General features: G+C 44.1%; 1 protein-coding gene across 1 annotated transcript in view; it reads right to left on the bottom strand.

The window, feature by feature from the left end:
* LOC126092585 (protein piccolo) overlaps positions 1–22,166 on the bottom strand; it is a 650,406-nt gene that overhangs the window by 537,477 nt on the left and 90,763 nt on the right. Inside the window, exon 7 of the mRNA XM_049908272.1 lies at positions 3,050–3,292. Coding sequence (XP_049764229.1) covers positions 3,050–3,292 — 243 coding nt within the window. The remainder of the gene's footprint in view (positions 1–3,049; positions 3,293–22,166) is intronic.

The raw sequence follows: 22,166 nt of genomic DNA, 5'->3' as shown, positions 1-22,166 counted from the left end.
CCTTTCAAGACACTGTCCATTCCGTTCAACTGCTCTTCCAAGTCCTTTGCTGTCTCTGACAGAATTACAATGTCATCAGTGAACCTCAAAGCTTTTATTTCTTCTCCATGGATTTTAATACCTACTCCAATTTTTTCTTTTATTTCCTGTACTGCTTGCTCAATACACATCGTCAAAGGCTTTCTCTAAGTCTACAAATGCTGGAAACATAGGTTTGCCTTTCCTTAATCTTTCTTCTAAGATAAGTCGTCGGGTCAATATTGCCTCACGTGCTCCAATATTTCTACGGAATCCAAACTGATCTTCCCCGAGGTCAGCTTCTACCAGTATTTCCATTCGTCTGTAAAGCTGTGACTTATTAAACTGATAGTTCTGTAATTTTCACATCTGTCATCACTTGCTTTCTTTGGGATTGGAATTATTATAAATAAAATTATTATAAATAAAAATAAAAATTAAAAAAAAGATGAAGAAGAAGAAGAAGAGGAGGAGGAGGAGGAGGAAATAAAACGAAAAATGATTTCGAAGAAAAATACTGACTTGAGAGAAGCTATACCAGCTAAATATTGTCTGGCAATAACACTAAGATATTTAGCAATTGGAGACAGTTACAAAAGTCTACACTATTTGTTTAAAGCACCCACCTAGGTAATATCAAAAATTACATCTGAAGTCTGCAGAGCTATTAATAACGTTCTGAAAGATGAAATAAAGGTAATGTGAAATATGTTTGATATTTTGTTTTTAATATTTTTTATTAGTTTGAAGAGCTAGGTGTACAAAAATATTTATCAGTGTTCATACTAAAATTATTACTTATGCACCTCTGTCGAACCATATTTAGCATGTTTCGGCGTATGGCCACTTGGAGCGCCAGTTGATACTGTCATTCATTTTACGTTGCTCAAATGTTTTTAGTTTAAATGCAGCTCTGCTTACGTATTTTATTCATGCTGAGCAAGACGTGTTTCGAGAATTTATTCTCATTGTCAAGTGCAGTATTTACATATGTATTTTTGTTGGTTGGTTGTTTGGGGAAGGAGACCAGACTGCGTGGTCATCGGTCTCATCGGATTAGGGAAAGATTGGGAAGGAAGTCGGCCGTGCCCTTTCAGAGGAACCATCCTGGCATTTGCCTGGAGTGATTTAGGGAAATCACGGAAAACCTAAATCAGGATGGCCGGACGCGGATTTTTTTTTTTTTTTTGTTACACAAACAAACAATGTGAGTCAGAGTTTGCATGCGTGTGTGTGGTTTTCTACATAACTATGAGGCACAGTACCTGTAATACATATTCCAATAGCACACAAAACACTTATTTACGTATTTGCACTTGACAACGCGAAAAAATTCTCGAAATGTGTCCGGCTATTGCATGAAAAAAATACGTAACTAGTGCAGTATTTTTATTATTTAAATAATGAATGACAGCTGCAGGCTTTCAAAAACATCGATTATGACATGAAATTGAGTCAAATGTTCCTACTTCCCAGACAGTTATCAGTTCCAGTTACATCAGTGGTTTTTACTAGATAATACACCTTCATTAGATAATAAACATGTCCCTGACAAGTCTTTTGATGCCTGTTATGTACATATATCATACATAAAGTGCACGGGGGTATCCTATACATAACTGTCACAGCTTAAAATGTTATTTCCCACATTTTACATTTTACCGCCTTTTACACCATTTTTTTAAGTCCCTTGTGCTGCATTGCAAGCAGCCATGTATTGTCATGCAGGAGAGGGCACCCCAAATCGGTTGCCAGCATCACTTGTTGCAATAAGCAATCTTGGCATCATCCAGCAACTTGCAGTAGTAGGCCATGTTCATTGCCCTTTGTCCATGCAGGTAATCAAGTAGAAATACACCTTATGAATCCCAAATGACAGTTGTCAAAACTTTCCCAGCTGACAGTCGAACACTGCCCTTAGTGGGTACCTCTTCCCCCCTCAGTCTAAAGAATATAGTGATGGACCCATCTTTCATTACAGGTTATGATACAGTCCTGAAACGTCTCTTCTTCTTCAAAACTAGTCACTTTCTTTTGTGCCTTGGTGAAAAAGACATGAAACCCACCTTGCTTGACATTTTTCCATGTCCAACTGTGTCTTATACAGACACTTCTGACATTTATCACAACCTGTGATGCAATCTCAGCAGCAGTAATGTAGCAATCACCTTCCACAAGCTCACCCAGGGCATATTGTCTTCACTGACAATGGCTGACAGGCACCATGATTTTTCATTTGGTGAAACCATTTCAAAACTTCTGTGACCAACTGAACGGAAGGATTTTACCCACACTTGCATCACCAAATTGTAGTTAGTGTCTCCTCAAAATGTCATTTTATTTCACACTTCCATTGGCAGGTAAACAAATAATAATGCATGGCACAACTGTTCATTCACAGTAACACCGAAATGGCAGACATAAATGTGTCAGCCATGTATATAGCCAAGCCATCTCCACTCCATTTTCCCACAAGTGATTGTGACGTACTTCACTGCTTAAGTCACAACACGAGTAGATGAATACAGCTCCAGTTTATATTTGAATGACTTGTATGACTCATTCCTTCTCATGTCTACCTCCAATTGGGATTTTTGGGGCGGGGGAGGGGGGGGGGGAGGGGGGGAGAGAAAAGAAAAGACCTGGGGATTCACACATCACCATGCATGACTTACACAGCACTGATAATAAGTGTACTCTTGATTAGCTTCTAAATGATTTTCCCCCTCTTTACCATCACAAATAACTTCTTCTATCTGGTATGGTAAAGAACAGAATATTAGTTTCCTGAAGTTCAAAATGCCTTTACTTTCAACATATTACTGTCTGTTACATTACTACGTAAAACTTTCATACGTGTATCTAATGCAACATAACAGTTGTTAAGTTATGACTAAATAAAGTTCTCAGTAGCCAATAGTGACACATAATACCCAAAACAAAGTTATAAATCTATGGCAACCAGTCATTTTTCTGCAACAGCAGCAATCTGAACATTACTGTAGAAGTTAAAATCTAATTTGCTACTCACCAATTTTTCTGACCGTTCTCCTGATGGCAACCTCGCAACAGTAGCATCTGGCGAATCCTCAGGTGGTGGTGGTTGTGTAATCCAATTGTATTCACGCTTTTCTACAGGCAATCCCCACCTCTCATATTCAAGAGACTGTGTGCGCAGAGTCTCATAACAATCGAGACACACCACAGCAAAGTCACCATTTTCGAGCAGAAGACTCTTCTCAGGTTGTCTGTGATACCTCAAGAAAGGGAAATCCTGAAACATCAGAAAATGTGGTATAAAATATTAAAGAGTATCAAAAGGACTGACTGGTATAATGCTGTGTTCCAGATACACATATTATGAAGTAGTTTCTTAAATTAAAATCTATTGTTCCTCACCATACAGCAGAGTTGTTCAGTTGCAGATAGGCACAAGAAAAAGTCTGTGAGATAATAAGTTTTCAGCCAACAAGACCTTAATCGGAAATAGACAACATACACACAAACTCCCGTGAACATAACTCACACACACATCACCACTGTCTCTGGCTGCTGATGCCAGACCGCGAGTAGCAGCACATCATGGGAGAAGCAACTGGGTCGCAGGGGTAAGGAGGATGGCAGGGTGGGCAGGGGGAGGGATAGCAGCATAGGGGTGGTGGAAGGTAAAGTGCTGCTTAAGGGAGAGTACAGGGATGAGGTGAGGAGAGGGTAGGGCAGCTGGGTGCAGGCACTAGGTTATACATAGGGCAAGGGGAGGGGAGGGGAGTGGGGTGGTAGTGGAAAAGAAGAGAAGTAAAAAGACTATGGACGTGTTTGTGGGCTAGAGGGCTGCGTAGTGCTGGAACGGGAACAGGGATGGAGCTAAATGGGTAAGGACAATGACTAACAAAGGTTACATAAGATATATTGCGGGGAGAGTTCACACCTGTGCAGTTCAGAAAAGCTGGTGTTGCTGGGAATGTTCCAGATGGCACAGCCATGAAGCAGTCATCGAAGGGAAGAATGTTATGGTGGGAAGTGTTCTCAGCAACGTGGTGGTCCAGCTGTTTCTTGGCTGCAGTTTGTCAGTGGCCATTCATGTAGGCAGACACCTTGTTGGTTGTCATGCCCACAGAGAATATAGCATAGTGGTTGCAGATTAGCTTGTAGATCACATGACTGATTTCACAGGTAGCCTTGCCCTTTCCACAATTTCTTAACCTCGAACCTTGCCTCACCACCATTCCCCAAATCCCTCAACATGCAAACTAACCTTAAATCCGCAGAAAGAACCACAATCTACTAGCTAGAAACTGATCCCACTCTTATAATCCTACTTGCTGACAAAGGTTCCACAGCTGTTGTTGAAGGCACACGGATTAGCTGGCAGAAGGACTCCGCCAGCTGTCAGATTCATCCACCAATAAACCTTGCCACAGTGAAACCATTCCAGAAATCCAGCAGAATCTACAGTCTCTCCTCAAATCCTCAGGCCCATCCCAGAACCTCCCCCCCACAGTCTCTCTCTCTTCTAAACCCCACACTCCTACCTTCTACATGCTTTCTAAAGTCCATAAACCCAACCACCCAGGACAACCCATTTGTCTGGTTGCTATATGTCCCCACTGAGAGACTCTCTGCTCTCATAGAGGATTTCTGCTCCCGCAGACCAACACCTTCAGCCTATTATCCGCAATCTAACCTTCTATATGAAACATACCAACCATTTCCTCCAGTGACACTGCACAGTACCTGTTCCTTTACCACATGGTCCCCTGCTCACCATTGCTGATTCCACCTCCATTTAAACTCATCTCTAATGCTCACAGCCTTACTACTATTGAACACAACCTTTCTCAATGCCCGACGGATTCCAAACCCACAACCTCCTCCATAGTCGCCATCACCAACTATATCATCACCCACAATTACTTCTCCTTTGAAGGCTTCACTTATAAACAAATGCTGGGTATGGCTATGGGCACCCGGATGGCACCAATCCTGAGCCAACCTGTTCAAGAGTCATCAGGGACATCCTTCCTAAATACCCAGAATCCCAAACCCCTCACCTAATTCAGATTCAGCGACTTCTTCGTGATCTGGATTAAGGAAGAGGACACCCTATCAACATTCCTCCAGAACCTCAAGATCTGCTGTACCTTATCTCTCATCACACCCACCACCTCCCAAAGTCCCACCGTCCAGCCACAGAGGAGCATTCTCCTAACGACTCAGTACCACCCAGAACTGGAGTAACTGAATCACATTCTCTACCTCTCGTCTTGCCCTGAAATGAGGAATTTTCTATCCACTATCCTTCCCACCTCTCCCATAGTGGTATTCTGCCACCCACCAAACCTACACAATATCTTCATCCATCCCTGCACAACCCTGCTCCCGACTCCTGGCCTTATGGCTCATATACCTGTATTAGACCTAGACACAAGACCTGTCCCATACATCCTCCCACCACCATCTACTCCAATCTGTTCATATGTGTGACCTATCCCGTATAAGCAAGGCTACCAGTGAAACCAGTAATGTGATCTACGAGCTAAGCTGCAACCACTGTGCTGCATTCTACGAGGGCATGACAACCAATGAGCTGTCTGTCTGCATGTTGTCTATTTCCGATGAAGGCCTTGTTGGCCGAAAGCTTATGTTCTGACAGTCTTTTTGTTGTTCTTATCTGTGGCTCAGCATCTCCACTATAAGGTGAGTAGCAACTATCCTTTTCATAATATTGCACATTCCATCCTGGATTTTCCTTAGTTCAATAAAACCTCTTGTCCATTACTAGTAGATTTCAATATATGGCAATTGGGTACACTGCCAGAACATATTTTATAAATATTATTTGTTCAAGGCAACTGCTCGGCATCTTCAGATTGTGATTGCTGGTTACCGCAGCTAAGTCGCAACTGCCAGTGTCCACACTGCAATTAGTTAAGGAATGGAATGTGGCCCACTCAGCCTCATGATGCCAATTAAGGAGCTACCTGACTGAGGAGTAGCTGCTCCAAGGTCTGCAAATCTGAGAACAGCTGGGAGAGCAGTGTGCTGAACCCCTGCCCATCCACATTTGATCTAAATGACAGACACCACTGGCTGAGAATTACACAGTAGCCAGATAAGCCCAAACGGCCTTTCTGTGGCCAGAGTGGTGGAGCTTTGCTTTTTGATATTTTCCTACATGGTATATCAATTTTTCTGAGAGTTTCCAACATCTTACACCATTTTACATTGATGAAAATTTTTTTCTACGTTCACAAATCCTATGAAGATGCTTTTGTTGTTCTTCAGGCTTGCTTCCACTACCTAGTGTAGTGTTGAAACTGCATTTCCCTTTCTTAATTTCAAATGAAGTGTCATCTATAGTTTGCCTTATGTAGGAAGGCAGCCCCCTCCATTAACTGCTAGCAGTCAATAACATTCATTCTCTCTCTAAGCACCTAGCTGTGAGTTACAACTAGACTGCGATAATCTCTCTCCTATAAGCTACGCTATTGGCAGTACTCATTATTCAGCCATATGTCTGTCACTTTCATGTAGCAGTATAGCTGTTAATGTGTATCTGTAAATGTTTTAGAGTGATTTCCAAATAACTATGTCAGGGTACGGCAACAAACATAAAGTGCTTCTTAATCAGGTGAATATATTTATTTACAGGATTTATAACTTTTGCAAATGTGAATCTGAAATTGGGACTCCTATGAACCATGGACCTTGCTGCTGGTGGGGAGGCTTGCGTGCCTCAGCGATGCAGATAGCCGTACCGTAGGTACAACCACAACGGAGGGGTATCTGTTGAGAGGCCAGACAAACATGTGGTTCCTGAAGAGGGGCAGCAGCCTTTTCAGTAGTTGCAGGGGCAACAGTCTGGATAATTGACTGATCTGGCCTTATAACACTAACCAAAACGGCCTTGCTGTGCTGCTACTGCGAACGGCTGAAAGCAAGGGGAAACTACAGCCGTAATTTTTCCCGAGGGCATGCAGCTTTACTGTATGGTTAAATGATGATGGCGTCCTCTTGGGTAAAATATTCCAGAGGTAAAATAGTCCCCCATTCGGATCTCTGGGCGGGGACTACTCACGAGGACGTCATTATCAGGAGAAAGAAAACTGGCATTCTACGCACTGGAGCGTGTAATGTCAGATCCCTTAATCGGGCAGGTAGGTTAGAAAATTTAAAAAGGGAAATGGATAGGTTAAAGTTAGATACAGTGGGAATTAGTGAAGTTCGGTGGCAGGAGGAACAAGACCTTTGGTCAGGTGAATACAGGGTTATAAATACAAAATCAAATAGGGGTAATGCAGGAGTAGGTTTAATAATGAATAAAAAAAAAAAAATAGGAGTGCGGGTAAGCTACTACAAACAGCACAGTGAACGCATTATTGTGGCCAAGATAGACACAAAGCCCACGCCTACTACAGTAGTACAAGTTTATATGCCAACTAGCTCCGCAGATGATGAAGAGATTGACGAAATGTATGATGAAATAAAAGAAATTATTCAGATAGTGAAGGGAGGCGAACATTTAATAGTCATGGTTGACTGGAACTCCATAGTGGGGAACGGAAGAGAAGGAAACATAGTAGATGAATATGGAATGGGAGTAAGGAATGAAAGAGGAAGTTGCCTGGTAGAGTTTTGCACAGAGCATTACTTAATCATGGCTAACACTTGGTTCAAGAATCATGAAAGAAGGTTGTATACATGGAAGAATCCTGGAGATACTGGATAGTTTATATAATGGTAAGACAGAGATTTAGGAACCAGGTTTTAAATTGTAAGACATTTCCAGAGGCAGATGTGGACTCTGACCACAATCTATTGGTTATGAAATGTAGATAAAAACTGAAAAAAACTGCAAAAAGGTGGTAATTTAAGGAGATGGGACCTGGATAAACTAACTAATCCAGAGGTTGTACAGAGTTTCAGGGAGAGCATAAGGGAACAATTGACAGGAATGAGGGAAATAAGTACAGTAGAAGAAGAATGGGTAGCTCTGAGGGATGAAGTAGTGAAGGCAGCAGAGGATTAAGTAGGTAAAAAGACGAGGGCTAGTAGAAATCCTTGGGTAACAAAAGAGATACTGAATTTAATTGATGAAAGGAGAAAATATAAAAATGCAGTAAATGAAGCAGGCAAAAAGGAATACAAACATCTCAAAAATGAGATCGACAGGAAGTGCAAAATGGCTAAGCAGGGATGGCTAGAGGACAAATTAAGGATGTAGAGGCTTATCTCACTAGGGGTAAGATAGATACTGCCTAAAAAAATTAAGAGACCTTTGGAGAAAGGAGAACCACTTGCATGAATATCAAGAGCTTAATATCAAGAGCTTTGATGGAAACCCAGTTCTAAGCAAAGAAGGGAAAGCAGAAAGCTGGAAGGAGTATATAGAGGGTCTATACAGGGGTGATGTTCTTGAGGACAATATTATGGAAATGGAAGAGGATGCAGATGAAGATGAAATGGGAGATACGATACTGCGTGAAGAGTTTGACAGAGCACTGAAAGACCTGAGACGAAACAAGGCCCCGGGAGTAGACAACATTCCATTAGAACTACTGACCGCCTTGGGAGAGCCATTCCCGACAAAACTCTACCATTTGGTGAGCAAGATGTATGAGACAGCTGAAATACCCTCAGACTTCAAGAAGAATATAATAATTCCAATCCCAAAGAAAGCAGGTGTTGACAGATGTGAAAATTACCGAACTATTAGTTTAATAAGTCACAGCTGCAAAATACTAACACGAATTCTTTACAGACAAATGGAAAAACTGGTAGAAGCCGACCTCGGGGAAGATCAGTTTGGATTCCATAGAAATATTGGAACATGTGAGGCAATACTGACCTTACGACTTATCTTAGAAGAAAGATTAAGGAAAGGCAAACCTACATTTCTAGCATTTGTAGACTTAGAGAAAGCTTTTGACAATGTTGACTGGAATACTCTCTTTCAAATTCTAAAGGTGGCAGAATGTACAAATTTGACTTTCTTTCATGTGAGAAGTCACAAGTTCAGCATTTTCCCACATGTTACTGCCCGTATAATCCAAGATAATTAATTTGGGCACCGGTTAACGGCTACATGGGGGGAAGACTAAACATTCCAGATAACAGACACTGAACCACTTGTGATGAAGCAACAGACATTTCCCCTTCAGCATGGCCACATTGTGTGTGGCTTGCTAAAAAGCTCAGAAGAAGGGAGGTGAAGATGGATGTAAGCCTTTAATCAGATGGTTCAGAGATCATCTAAGGTAGCAGAGATGACAGTACTATGGTGTCGACTTTGGAACAAAGTAAAGTAATAATACTTCTTGGTTTTAAGGACTCATGTTTAAAAAATGTGTTTGTCAACATATCAACTGCACACGTATTATATGAGAACTTGTATACTATGAAGTATGCAGACTATGACATTCAACATATTGCCGACAGAGAAGTTAAGCTTTTCCCAGCATATTGTATGCTCAAATTACTCACGAAAATGCAACTGGATTAATTTGTCCCTGCCATTTTCAAGACATGAATTTGAAAATACCTTAAAATGTGTATCTGTGGTTTTTGACACTATTGGCCAGCATTCCCATGTGTTATTCACAGAAGATGGTTTAATTCTTTTCTTGTTCAATGGATCATAAATGTGGGCTCTCATTGTAATGCTGAATGAGTTACTTTACATTCATTCATAATGCCCACTGACAGTGAAAACTATGATATTTTTTATGATAGTCTTCTGCGTTAGTCTTTGCTACCAGTAATTCTTTTTTATGCACAGTGATTTATATTTAATTACAATTGATTAATGGAAAATCTCATATAAAGATGTGAAACAAATACTAACAAAGAGGCTGGCCAGTACTTAACTCGGCTGTACTGAGCTAAGGTAAGTACTGGCCAGCAACCTCTATCTCTTTGTTAGTATTTGTTTCATATATTTAATTACAGTAAGTCACTCCCCCCCCCCCCTCCCACACACACACGCATTATACACTCCTGGAAATGGAAAAAAGAACACATTGACACCGGTGTGTCAGACCCACCATACTTGCTCCGGACACTGCGAGAGGGCTGTACAAGCAATGATCACACGCACGGCACAGCGGACACACCAGGAACCGCGGTGTTGGCCGTCGAATGGCGCTAGCTGCGCAGCATTTGTGCACCACCGCCGTCAGTGTCAGCCAGTTTGCCGTGGCATACGGAGCTCCATCGCAGTCTTTAACACTGGGAGCATGCCGCGACAGCGTGGACATGAACCGTATGTGCAGTTGACGGACTTTGAGCGAGGGCGTATAGTGGGCATGCGGGAGGCCGGGTGGACGTACCGCCGAATTGCTCAACACGTGGGGCGTGAGGTCTCCACAGTACATCGATGTTGTCGCCAGTGGTCAGCGGAAGGTGCACGTGCCCATCGACCTGGGACCGGACCACAGCGACGCACGGATGCACGTCAAGAACGTAGGATCCTACGCAGTGCCGTAGGGGACCGCACCGCCACTTCCCAGCAAATTAGGGACACTGTTGCTCCTGGGGTATCGGCGAGGACCTTTCGCAACCGTCTCCATGAAGCTGGGCTACGGTCCCGCACACCGTTAGGTCGTCTTCCGCTCACGCTCCAACATCGAGCAGCCCGCCTCCAGTGGTGTCGCGACAGGCGTGAATGGAGGGACGAATGGAGACGTGTCGTCTTCAGCGATGAGAGTCGCTTCTGCCTTGGTGCCAATGATGGTCGTATGCGTGTTTGGCGCCGTGCAGGTGAGCGCCACAATCAGGACTGCATACGACCGAGGCACACAGGGCCAACACCCGGCATCAAGGTGTGGGGAGCGATCTCCTACACTGGCCGTACACCACTGGTGATCGTCGAGGGGACACTGAATAGTGCACGGTACATCCAAACCGTCATCGAACCCATCGTTCTACCATTCCTAGACCGGCAAGGGAACTTGCTGTTCCAACAGGACAATGCACGTCCGCATGTATCCCGTGCCACCCAATGTGCTCTAGAAGGTGTAAGTCAACTACCCTGGCCAGCAAGATCTCCGGATCTGTCCCCCATTGAGCATGTTTGGGTCTGGATGAAGCGTCGTCTCACGCGGTCTGCACGTCCAGCACGAACGCTGGTCCAACTGAGGCGCCAGGTGGAAATGGCATGGCAAGCCGTTCCACAGGACTACATCCAGCATCTCTACGATCGTCTCCATGGGAGAATAGCAGCCTGCATTGCTGCGAAAGGTGGATATACACTGTACTAGTGCCGACATTGTGCATGCTCTGTTGCCTGTGTCTGTGTGCCTGTGGTTCTGTCAGTGTGATCATGTGATGTTTCTGACCCCAGGAATGTGTCAATAAAGTTTCCCCTTCCTGGGACAATGAATTCACGGTGTTCTTATTTCAATTTCCAGGAGTGTACATTAAAAAAAAAAAAGTTATATCAAGTATACTGTGTCAAGCAAATATAACTGTTTTGGTTTGAGTTTGAAGTTAATTTTGATATGGATTACATTTTTACTTATAATACTGTCCAAATCACAATAAATGACAATTAGTGCAAGCTTGTCAATGATCTTGTCCATGGACAATTGTCATTTTGAGAAAACTTGCACTACTTGATGTTCTTGCTTTCTGATGTTACGAAGTCTACTGCTGTGGAGCAGTATGCAATGTCAAGGGGTGATTTCTCTCATGTAGATAATTGATCAAAACTGGTTTTAAAATGTATTATTCCCCTCATAGATTTGAACATAAAATATGATATACCATACCCAAATGAACCTGATTGTGGTCCACAGCAACATAGTTCGGCAGCAAGGACTTTGTTTGCTTGCTCTCTGGCGCCATGCATCCACAACCAACCAATCACGTTTCCTTATCACTCCGTGTCTATCCGTGAAAGCACTTTCCTACATGACGCGAAGTAGAAAGATCCAAATTTTCTTTTCCATCCTTCTGTATATTATTCTTTTCAACAACATGGATGCATGTGGCATTAAGCTGTGCTTTGCTGCTGCATTTACCTCTATGGTTACCTTGAGAATTTGTGACACTCTTCCAAAAGTAAGATAGTAGGTCTCCAGTTTCATAGATTCCATTCAGTAACTTGAACCATTCTTTTGGTGTAGCTTTTCTAACAATTTCAGAAATTCCACAAGAATCTTATCTTTTCCTTTAGCATTATTTGATCTCAAGTCTTCTAAAGCTCTGGCAAACTCTGAATCTTAATACCGAATAACGTATGGTTTCTGAAACAACACTCGTTTTTTCTTCTGTATTAAATCCATGTGTGTATTTGATGCAGTGAACTGTATAAGCCATACAAATAGAAACACTCTTTCACATACAACAAAAAAATATTATCTTAACACATGATTTTACAAACTACAAGAAAAGCAAACCAAGAAAACAATAGTGAAGAAAATCAAAAGAAAATTTCTAATTTCATTCCAAAGAACAAACATTCATCTCAGCATTGGGGATCTAATTTATTATGGAAATATCAGTGGCAAAGTAAATGTATGGTATCATATTTGTATATGGCCCGAAAGAGCGATGCCAAGAAAGGTACAATATTAATGCCCAGAATGTCAGTTGGAATTCTGCCTTCATAGCAAACATGTCACCACTCAATGATGTGGAATTTGCATATATAACAACTGGGTTGCTTGCCTCACAAAACACAAGCAGAAGCTATGCAGAATGGGTGAAACAAGCCTGAGAAGCTTTCTCCGAATGTTTTAGTGAACAAGGGGCTGCTTTAGTGAACAAGGGGCTCACATGGAAGCATATATTTGTAAACGTAATAACTAATTTCAAATTAAACAAGTTAACTATAGTTTACCATGTACGCGTGCTGTTTGCTGTGTGTTTCTCTACTGTAAATACTATCACAAACAAAATAAAAGAATGATGTTTATTGCAATTTACACAATCTTATGTTTGTACTGTGACAACTATTGCCAGAAAAATAAACTTGTTACGCACTGGACAGGTGACCTGATCTTATCTGTCAATTCTGAAAACTGTTTAAAATAAAATAAACAATTCTGTTTACTCTCATTAAACCATCATCTTCAGTTCCTGTGATATTGTGGGCAATGACATAACCGACGCTTCCCAATCAGGAACTTCATCTGTTCAAAGTACCACACAGTGCTTTTATATGACCTTCCTGCCCACTTCCTGATATTTTGTCATTTATTTTTTTCAGTTCTGGGTGAAAATATATTTGGAGTAATTTGAATTTCTCTTATTCTTGGCAGGAACTGACATGCATTGCACAATACGACCTTTCACAGCACAGTATATTGCACAACATATTGAATGAGCTTCAATACCTTTAAATCTCTGCAGTCTGTCAATATATTGTGCAAGCTGTCAATACTGATCTTGCATGGTCAGTATTACTGCACAATACTCATTACAGTGCAATAAGTACGGAGTGACTGAGGGGCCCTTTAAGGAATCAAATGTAGTTTTCCTAAAGAAACAATTCCAGCATTTGGTTGAACTGATCTGCAATAACCACTTTAAATCAGAAAGGTTATGTGTATGCTTTAGAGTCTGCATTCCCCCAATATAAGTTCAGTATCCTGTACAGTACACCATCTTACTATAGTGAACTGCTACAGAGGACAGAATAAAATAATGAAGATAAAACAAATAGAGATATAAAAGTGACCGAGAATAAAAAAAAAATAAGAACAAGACAGAAACACACAAAGATGACTTACAGTAAAAAGCAGAGTCTCTAATATACACAAATTGAAGATTTCTTTGTCCAAGAATACTGAATTCAGAGGGGTGCAAGCATTAAAATCATGTATTAAGTGTGCAGAAATGTAAGACTGAGTCCTATGACTACAACATCAACAAGAAACAACTGGTTACTTTCGAAAACACTGCTGGAGTCAGAGACCAAAATAAAATATTTCAAACTAATTATAAAACAGTCTGGATTTCATAGGCATACTTATTGCAAGGTGACTGGTTTCGATCATCATGTGATCATCTTCAGACATTCAAAACCATACTGATGACTATCGCTGTACATGAAGCAGGAACAACTGAATGACGATAGGTGATGAGTAGTTGGCTATTGTCATTCAACAGTTCTTGCTGTGTGTAAAGCTATGGTCCATCATATGGCTTTGGAGGTCTACAGATGATCGTGTGATGATCGATACTGGTCACCTTGTAATAAACATGCCATTGTGATCTAAATTATTTTATAATTAATTTTGAGTAACAATTGGTATTGGTCAACTAACACAAATTTATAACGATATGAAATGGAACATAGGCTCAGTAATAGCTAAAGCACGTGGCAGATTTCCATTCATTGTTACAATACTATGAAAACACAATCTGTCTACAAAGGAAATTGCTTACAAAACACTCGTGCAATCTATCGTGCAATCTATCTTAGAATATGATTCAAATGTGTGACACCAACACCAAAGAGATTTAATAAGGGTTGGGTTGGGTCGTTTGGAGGAAGAGACCAAACAGCGAGGTCATCGGTCTCATTGGATTAGGGAAGGACTGGGAAGGAAGTCGGCCGTGCCCTTTCAAAGGAACCATCCCAGCATTTGCCTGGAGCAATTTAGGGAAATCACGGAAAACCTAAATCAGGATGGCCGGGCGCGGGATTGAACCGTCGTCCTCCCGAATGCGAGTCCAGTGTGCTAATCACTGTAAAAGAAACTTACATAAAGCTTTTGGCCAAAGCCTTCATCAGCAGAAGAGAAACACACACCATTCATACAAACCAGCAAGCACACCTTATGGACACATGACTGCCTACACCAGCATCTCGTGCTGGAATGTAACTATCACGTGGGGTGCAAGCAGCAGAGGGGGCGGGGAAAGGGAAGGGGAAGGGATAGTACTTTATGGGTGACAAGAGAGACAAATACTGTTTGGTGGAATGTGCAGTGACTAGAATGCCAACAGGCACAGAATAAGGAGGTTGTGGGGCAGGGAGGTGGGGAAAAAAGAAGTGAAATAGGAGATGAATGGGTGCATTGGCAGAGGGAGACATATAAACAGGGTGGAAACTGTTGGGTGGAGGATGTGGGGGACAGTATGTTACCATAGATTGAGGCCAGGAGTAGAGAATGTATTGTAAGGATAACTCCCATATGCACAGTTCAGAAAAGCTGGTGGTGGAGGGAAGGATACAGATGGCTCGGGTAGTGAAGCAGCCACTGAAATCAAGAATGTGATGTTCAATTGCATGTTTCACCACAGGGTGGTCTACTTTGCTCTTGGCCACAGTTTGGTAGCGGCTGTTCATCCTGGTGGACAGCTGAATGGTAATCATACCAAATATAAAAAGCTCTCCAATGATTGCAGCAGAGCTGATAAAAGACGTGGTTGCTTTCGCTGGAGGCCTGGTCCCTGATGGGGTAGGATAAACCTGTGACAGGACTGGAATAGGAAGCACTGGGTGGGTGGATTGGGCAGGTCTTTTACCTGGGACTTCCACACAGATAAGATCTTTGTGGCAATGGGTTGGGATAGGGAGTGGCATAGGGATGGACTAGGATGTTGTGGGGGTTGGGTGATTGATGCAACTTTAGGAGGGGTGCAAAGTATTTCGGGCAGGATGTCCCTCATTTCAGGGCATCATGGTAGGTAATCAAAGCCCTTGTGAAAGATGTGGTTCAGTTGGTTCAGTCCAGGGTGGTACTGGTTGATGAAGGGAACACTCCTTTGTGACTGGTTCTTGAGGGTGGTGGGAGAATTGGGGATGTGAGGAGAAATGGGACGGGAGATCTGTTTGCAGACCAGATCTGGAGGATAGAGCCTGTCTGTGAATGCTCTGGTTTGACCCTCAGCATGCTGACAAGGGAAACCCTATTCAGATTTAACTGTGTGACTGTGAAACTGTTGCGTTCATTTGTTGCAGTTTACATGACATTCTATTAGGTTTTCATCATTTCCTTGGGAGTGATCACATTCACGTTCATTCCAAAACCTAAATCAGGCAAGGAGGCATATTCCACTCATGCACCAGGCATACAAAACAGGTGCATCGGTAAGAGATACCTATCATATGACACATGTACTCTCACTAATGCCATGTATGACACACCAGACGTGTTTTCCAGTGGAGGATTTGGCTGAATTGTTGCCTTGTCATCAAATGTCCCCATTCAAACGCAACCTCCTTTCAGCTGTTAATAGAGTAGTAGTGCTGTGCAGAATCAAGTGTCATTATAGGTCCCTTCCTTACAACTCGCTGTTGCAAAGAGATGTTACACCATGACAAAGACACTAATTTGAATACAGCAAAAGAGAGAGAGAGAGAGAGAGAGAGAGTGTGTGTGTGTGTGTGTGTGTGTGTGTGAGAGGGGGGGGGGAGGAAGAGGGAGGGTGTTGTTTTGAAAAGAGGGAGGTTTGAATCCGGCTCGTCCACTTGACAGTCCAACACCACAACCACTTAACCACAATGCCATTGATGTAACAACCTCTTGGGCTGTCCACTGGGCCCTCTTACCACTAAATATGGGGGCAGGGGGTTGCAATGGAGAATTTCCCTTGTGAGCAATGGAGTTCTTGTCACTGCAGATACGCCGTCCTCGGTTGGCCAGGCCATATGGGACGTGTGAAAAGGGTGACAGCTTTTAAAATGCAGGGACTGTTGGCGATAGAAGGGGGGGGGGGGGGGGGGGGGGAGCCATTAAAGAGGAGAAGATCAACATCTAGGAAGGTAGCACACAGGGTCAAGGAGCCACATGAAGTGGATGGGAGAGAAGATGTTGAGGTTGTGAACGAACACAGATGGAGTGTCTTGGCCCTAAGTCCAGACCGTGAAGACATCATCAATGAACCTGAGCCAGACTAGGGGTTTGGTGTTTTGGGAGGCTAGGAAGGTCTCCTCTAGATGGCTAATAAAAAGGTTGGCATGGGAGGGAGCCATGCGGGTGCCTGTGGATGTGATCCGTGTGCCTTTGCTTGCATTTGTGAATGGTGTGCATTTCGCTCTTGCTGATGAAGGCTGAGGCCGAAAGCTTTACGTACGTGTCTTTTAATTGTGCCTGTCTGCAACTTAATGTGTCTTCTTTATGGTAAATAGCAATCGTCTTTTCCTACACTGTTGATATCTCTACTACTGATATATAAAAAAGAGCAGCACAAATGATCACATGTTTGTAGGTCCCATGAGAGAGCATCACGGAGATGCTGAAAAGAACTGAGCTTACAGATGTTTCAATATAGACGCAAACTATGCCATGAAAACATGCTTACAAAGTTTCACACCTTTACGTGAAGAATCCATGAATGAGCTACAAGCCCTTAGGTATCACTCCCACAGTGATTGCAAAGACAGAATTGGACTAATTAGAGCTTTTTTTTTATGCACAACTACAGTGGTCATTAGCGCCCAGACTAAATTATGAATGCACTGTGAGGCGCAATGTTAAAACAGCAACTAAAAAGGGCAACACTCTAAAAGGCACATGAACAGGCAAGGGATTAAAAGAAAACAGCATAATCAAATGTCCTTAGACAGGTTTGTCACGTGGATAAAACGAAGAACGCGAGCAGCTGCTCCTGGGTCATCTGCTAAAATTTCATCCACAGTACAGGGCAGGCCAAGATCAATGCGCAGTGTATTAAAATTCGGACAGGACGTTAAAATGTGGCATACCGTCAGCAATTGCCCACATGGACAGAACAGCGCCGGCGCAGCCGTCAGCAGATGGCGGTGGCTGAACCGGCAGTGTCCAATCCGTAACCAGGCCAAAATTACCTCATCCTGCCAAGAAGGGCGTGAAGAGGTCGTCCAAGCCGTGGGGAGAGGTTTCAAGGCTCAAAGCTTGTTTTCGGTAAATGTAGACCAATCGGCATGCCACAGTGATAAAATGCACTGATGAATGACCATTCTAAAATCAGATGAAGGCCCACAACAAGAAGCTGTCTGAGGCTGGAGGACCGCAGCCTTGGCTGCGGCATCTGCAGCTTTGTTCCCAGGGATACCGACATGGCCAGGAACCCACATAAAGGCAACCGGAGAACCGTTGTCCGCCAGCTGCTGAAGAGAGCGTTGGATCCGGTGCACGAAAGGGTGAACCGGGTACAAATCACTGAGGCTCTGGATGGCGCTCACGAAATCAGAGCAGATGACATAAGCAGAATGTCGGTGGCGGCGGATGTAAAGAACGGCCTGATAAGAGGGCAAATAGCTCAGCTGTGAAGACCGAACAATGGCCATGGAGCCGGTATTTGAAACTGTGTGCCCCGACAATAAAAGAACACCCGACACCATCATTGGTCTTAGAGCCATCTGTATAAATGAAGATCGTATTAATGAACTTCGAACGAAGTTCGACAAACCGCAAGCGGTATACCAAAGCTGGGGTAACCTGCTTTAGGAGCGAGCTGAGGTCAAGGTGAACGCGAATCTGAGCCTGGAGCCAAGGTGGCGTTTGGCTCTCACCCACTCTAAAGGTTGCAGGGAGTGGAAAATCAAGTTGCTGAAGGAGGCGACGAAAGCGAACTCCAGGGGGTAGCAGGGCAGATACATACAACCTGCAATGACGGTCGAGAGAATTGTCAAAAAAGGAATGATAAGACGGGTGGTCGGGCATTGATAATAGCCGACAGGCATACCGACAAAGCAATATATCGCGCCGGTAGGTTAGTGGCGATTCACCGGCTTCAGCATGAAGACTCTCGACGGGACTAGTATAGAATGCTCCGATCGCAAGACGTAACCCCCGATGTTGTATAGAGTTGAGGCGACATAAGATGGACGGCCGTGCAGAGGAGTATACAAAGCTCCCATAATCCAGCTTTGAGCGGACGATCGACCGATATGAGCGAAGTAGGACAGTTCGATCCGCTCCCCATGATGTACCGCTGAGAACACAGAGGACATTTAGGGCACGGGTACAACGGGCAGCCAAATATGACACATGTGGAGACCAGTTAAGTTTCCTGTCAAATGTAAAACCTAAAAATTTTGTTGTTTCCACAAATGGGGGAGCAACGGGACCGAGATGTAAGGACAGTGGGAGAAACTCTTTGTAGTGCCAGAAGTAGATACAGACCGTCTTCTCGGCAGAAAAATGGAAGCCATTGGCGACACTCCAGGAGTAAAGACAGTCAAGACAACACTGAAGACAGCACTCCAGGAAACATGTACGCTGCACGCTGCAGTATATGGTAAAATCGTCCACACAAAGGGAGCCTGATACATCAGCTGGGAGGCAACCCATTATTGGATTGATCGCTACGGCGAAGAGAGCGACGCTCAAAACTGAGCCCTGTGGCACCCCATTCTCCTGGTGAAAGGCGTCGGACAGGACAGAACCCACATGTACCCTGAACTTTCAATCCATTAAAAATGCACGAAGAAAAAGAGGGAGGCGACCGCGAAGGCCCCATGTACACATGGTGCGGAGAATGCCCGCCCTCGAACAGGTATCGTAAGCCTTCTCCAAATCAAAGAACACAGCCACTGTCTAGCGCTTCCAAAAGGAGTTATTCATAATGAAGGTCGACAAGGTAACCAGATGGTCAACAGCAGAGCAGCGCCTATGAAATCCACATTGTACATTGGTAAGTAGGCATCGAGATTCGAGCAGCTAAACCAAACAAGAGTTAACCATTCGATCCATCACCTTACAGACACAGTTGGTAAGGGAAATAGGTCGATAACTGGAAGGCAAGTGCTTGTCTTTCCCTGGCTTAGGAATCGGGACAATAATAGATTTGCGCCAGCATGTGGGAACATGACCCTCAATCCAGACGCAATCATAAGTACAAAGAAGAAAACCTTTCACCGCAGGAGAAAGGTTCTTCAGCATCTGAATATGAATAGAATCAGGCCCCGGAGCGGAGGACCGTGACCGGGCAAGTGCACTTTCGAGTTCCTGCATGGTGAATGAGGCATTATAACTTTCATGATTCGAGGAGCAGAAGTTAGGTGGGCCTTGCCTCCTCTGCCTGTTTTCGGGGGAGGAAGGCAGGGTGCTAATGAGCGGAGCTAGAAACCTCTGCGAAAAATTGGTCGAAGGCATTGGAGACATCCTCAGAGGCCACACGGACATCATTTGCGACCGTCAAGCCAGAAACTGGTGAGCGGACCTTAGTGCCAGATAGCCGGCGCAGGCTACCCCAGACAACAGGAGGAGGAGTAAAACTGTTAAAGGAGCTTGAGAAAGCAGCCCAGCTTGCTTTCTTTAATAACACGACAACACTGCACACGTAATCGTTTATAATTAATACAATTCGCCATTGTAGGGTGGCGTTTAAAGGTGCGTAAAGCATGTCGACGAGCACGTATAGCGTCTCTACATGCTGCGGTCCAGCAGGGGACCTGTACGCGACGTTGAGAAGAAGTAGTATGACAGATGGAATATTCAGCAGCAGTGAGAATGACTTCCGTGAGGTGTGCGACCTGACTATCGCAGCTTGTGAAATTTTGATCCTGAAATGTCGCCCTGGAAGAGAAGAGCCCCCAGTCTGCTTTGGAGATGTTCCAGCTAGTTGAGCATGGAGATGGGGTATGATGCAGGAGATGGATAACACAAGGGAGGTGGTCGCTCGAATACGTATCAGAAAGAGTGTACCACTCAAACCGACGTGCAAGTTGGGTAGTACATATAGAGAGGTCTAAATGGGAATAGGTGTGAGTTGTGTCCGAAAGAAAAGTAGGGGCGCCAGCATTGAGGCAGACAAGATTGAGGTGGTTGAAAAGGTCTGCTAACAGGAAGCCTCTCGGGCAGGATGCTGGAGAGCCCCAAAGGGGATGGTGGGCATTGAAGTCTCCAGTCAACAAAATGGTGCAGGTAGCTGAGTAATAGTTAGCATCATGTCTGCCCTAGTAATGGCAGACGACGATGGAGTGTAAACTGTACAAATGGAAAATGTAAAAGTGGGGAGAGTAATTCGGACGGCAACTGCCTGCAGATCAGTGTGCAATGTGATGGGATCAGAGTAGATATCATCCCGCACCAGCAACATAACCCCTCCATGAGCCAGAACACCTGCCACAGGGGGTGTGGTCAAAACACACAGAGGTATAGGGTGCCACGTCAATACGATCGCATGGGCGTAGCTTCGTTTCCTGGAGAGCTACTACTTGGAGCGAATGCTGTGAATATTCCAATGAAGAAGTGCCACCGTGAGAAGAAAAAGGAGAAGCAAGAAGGGGTCACCTCGAAGGCTGCTGAGGGCCTGGCTTCGAGCGAGCACTGCTGCCGCTATCAATAGGCGGAGAGCCACTGTCCATTTTTTCAATAGGTTTGTTGGCCACCATGTTAAGACGGTTGGGAGAGGGAGCTTCCTCTGCCAGTGAACGGCCTAGGGGGGCAGGAGAAGAAATGCGCCATGGCGGAGGAGGAGAACTTTTCTTCCTATGAGCCTTCTTGGAAGGTCGTTTAGTCGAAGTACTGGTCGATGGCTGGGAGTTCGGGGTACGTAAGAAGTTTTCACGGGCGGTTTGTTCTTGAAGGCCAGTGCATCTGACTTCTGGGTCTTAGTCTTGGCAGAAGCTGATGAAGGTGCTTGTGTCTTAAGGGGTGACGGGAGGAAGAGGAGACGTTGACCGGGCGATCTTAGCACTGGCCAAACGGACGACCGTAGCACTAAAGGTTAGATCGCATGTCTGCATCGATACCTCCCTGGGAGGCCGAGGAGAGGCGAGGACGGTACTGTATTTCCCCGCTGGGAGCAGCGTGGGCTTCCTACTAGCAAAAAGCTTGCAAGCAGCCAAGGTGAACACTTTCTCTTTGACCCGAATTTCCTGTATACAGTGTTCATCCTTGTAGATGGGACAGTTGCGAGAGGACGCTGCATGGTCACCGTGACAGTTCACGCAACGAGGAGACGGAGGTGGACAGTCACCCTGCCACAAGTGACACATTTAGCCGCATTAGAACAAGACTGGCGGGTGTGGTTAAAACGTTAACACTGGTAGCAGCGCGTAGGTGTCGGGACATAGGGGTGAACAGAAATAACCTCATAGTCTGCTTTGATGTGCGACGGCAGCTGAACCCTATCAAAGGTCAAGAAAAGTGTCCGGGTCGGTACAAGGTCATTGTTGACCTTTTTCATGACCCTATGGACAGCCGTCACGACCTGCTCAGCGAGGAAACACTGAATCTCCTCATCAGTCAATACGTCAAGTGATC

The sequence above is a fragment of the Schistocerca cancellata genome, chromosome 7, assembly GCF_023864275.1.
Source record: "Schistocerca cancellata isolate TAMUIC-IGC-003103 chromosome 7, iqSchCanc2.1, whole genome shotgun sequence".
In the NCBI taxonomy this organism is placed as follows: Eukaryota; Metazoa; Arthropoda; class Insecta; order Orthoptera; family Acrididae; genus Schistocerca; species Schistocerca cancellata.
This window is presented reverse-complemented; position numbering and strand designations above follow the sequence as displayed.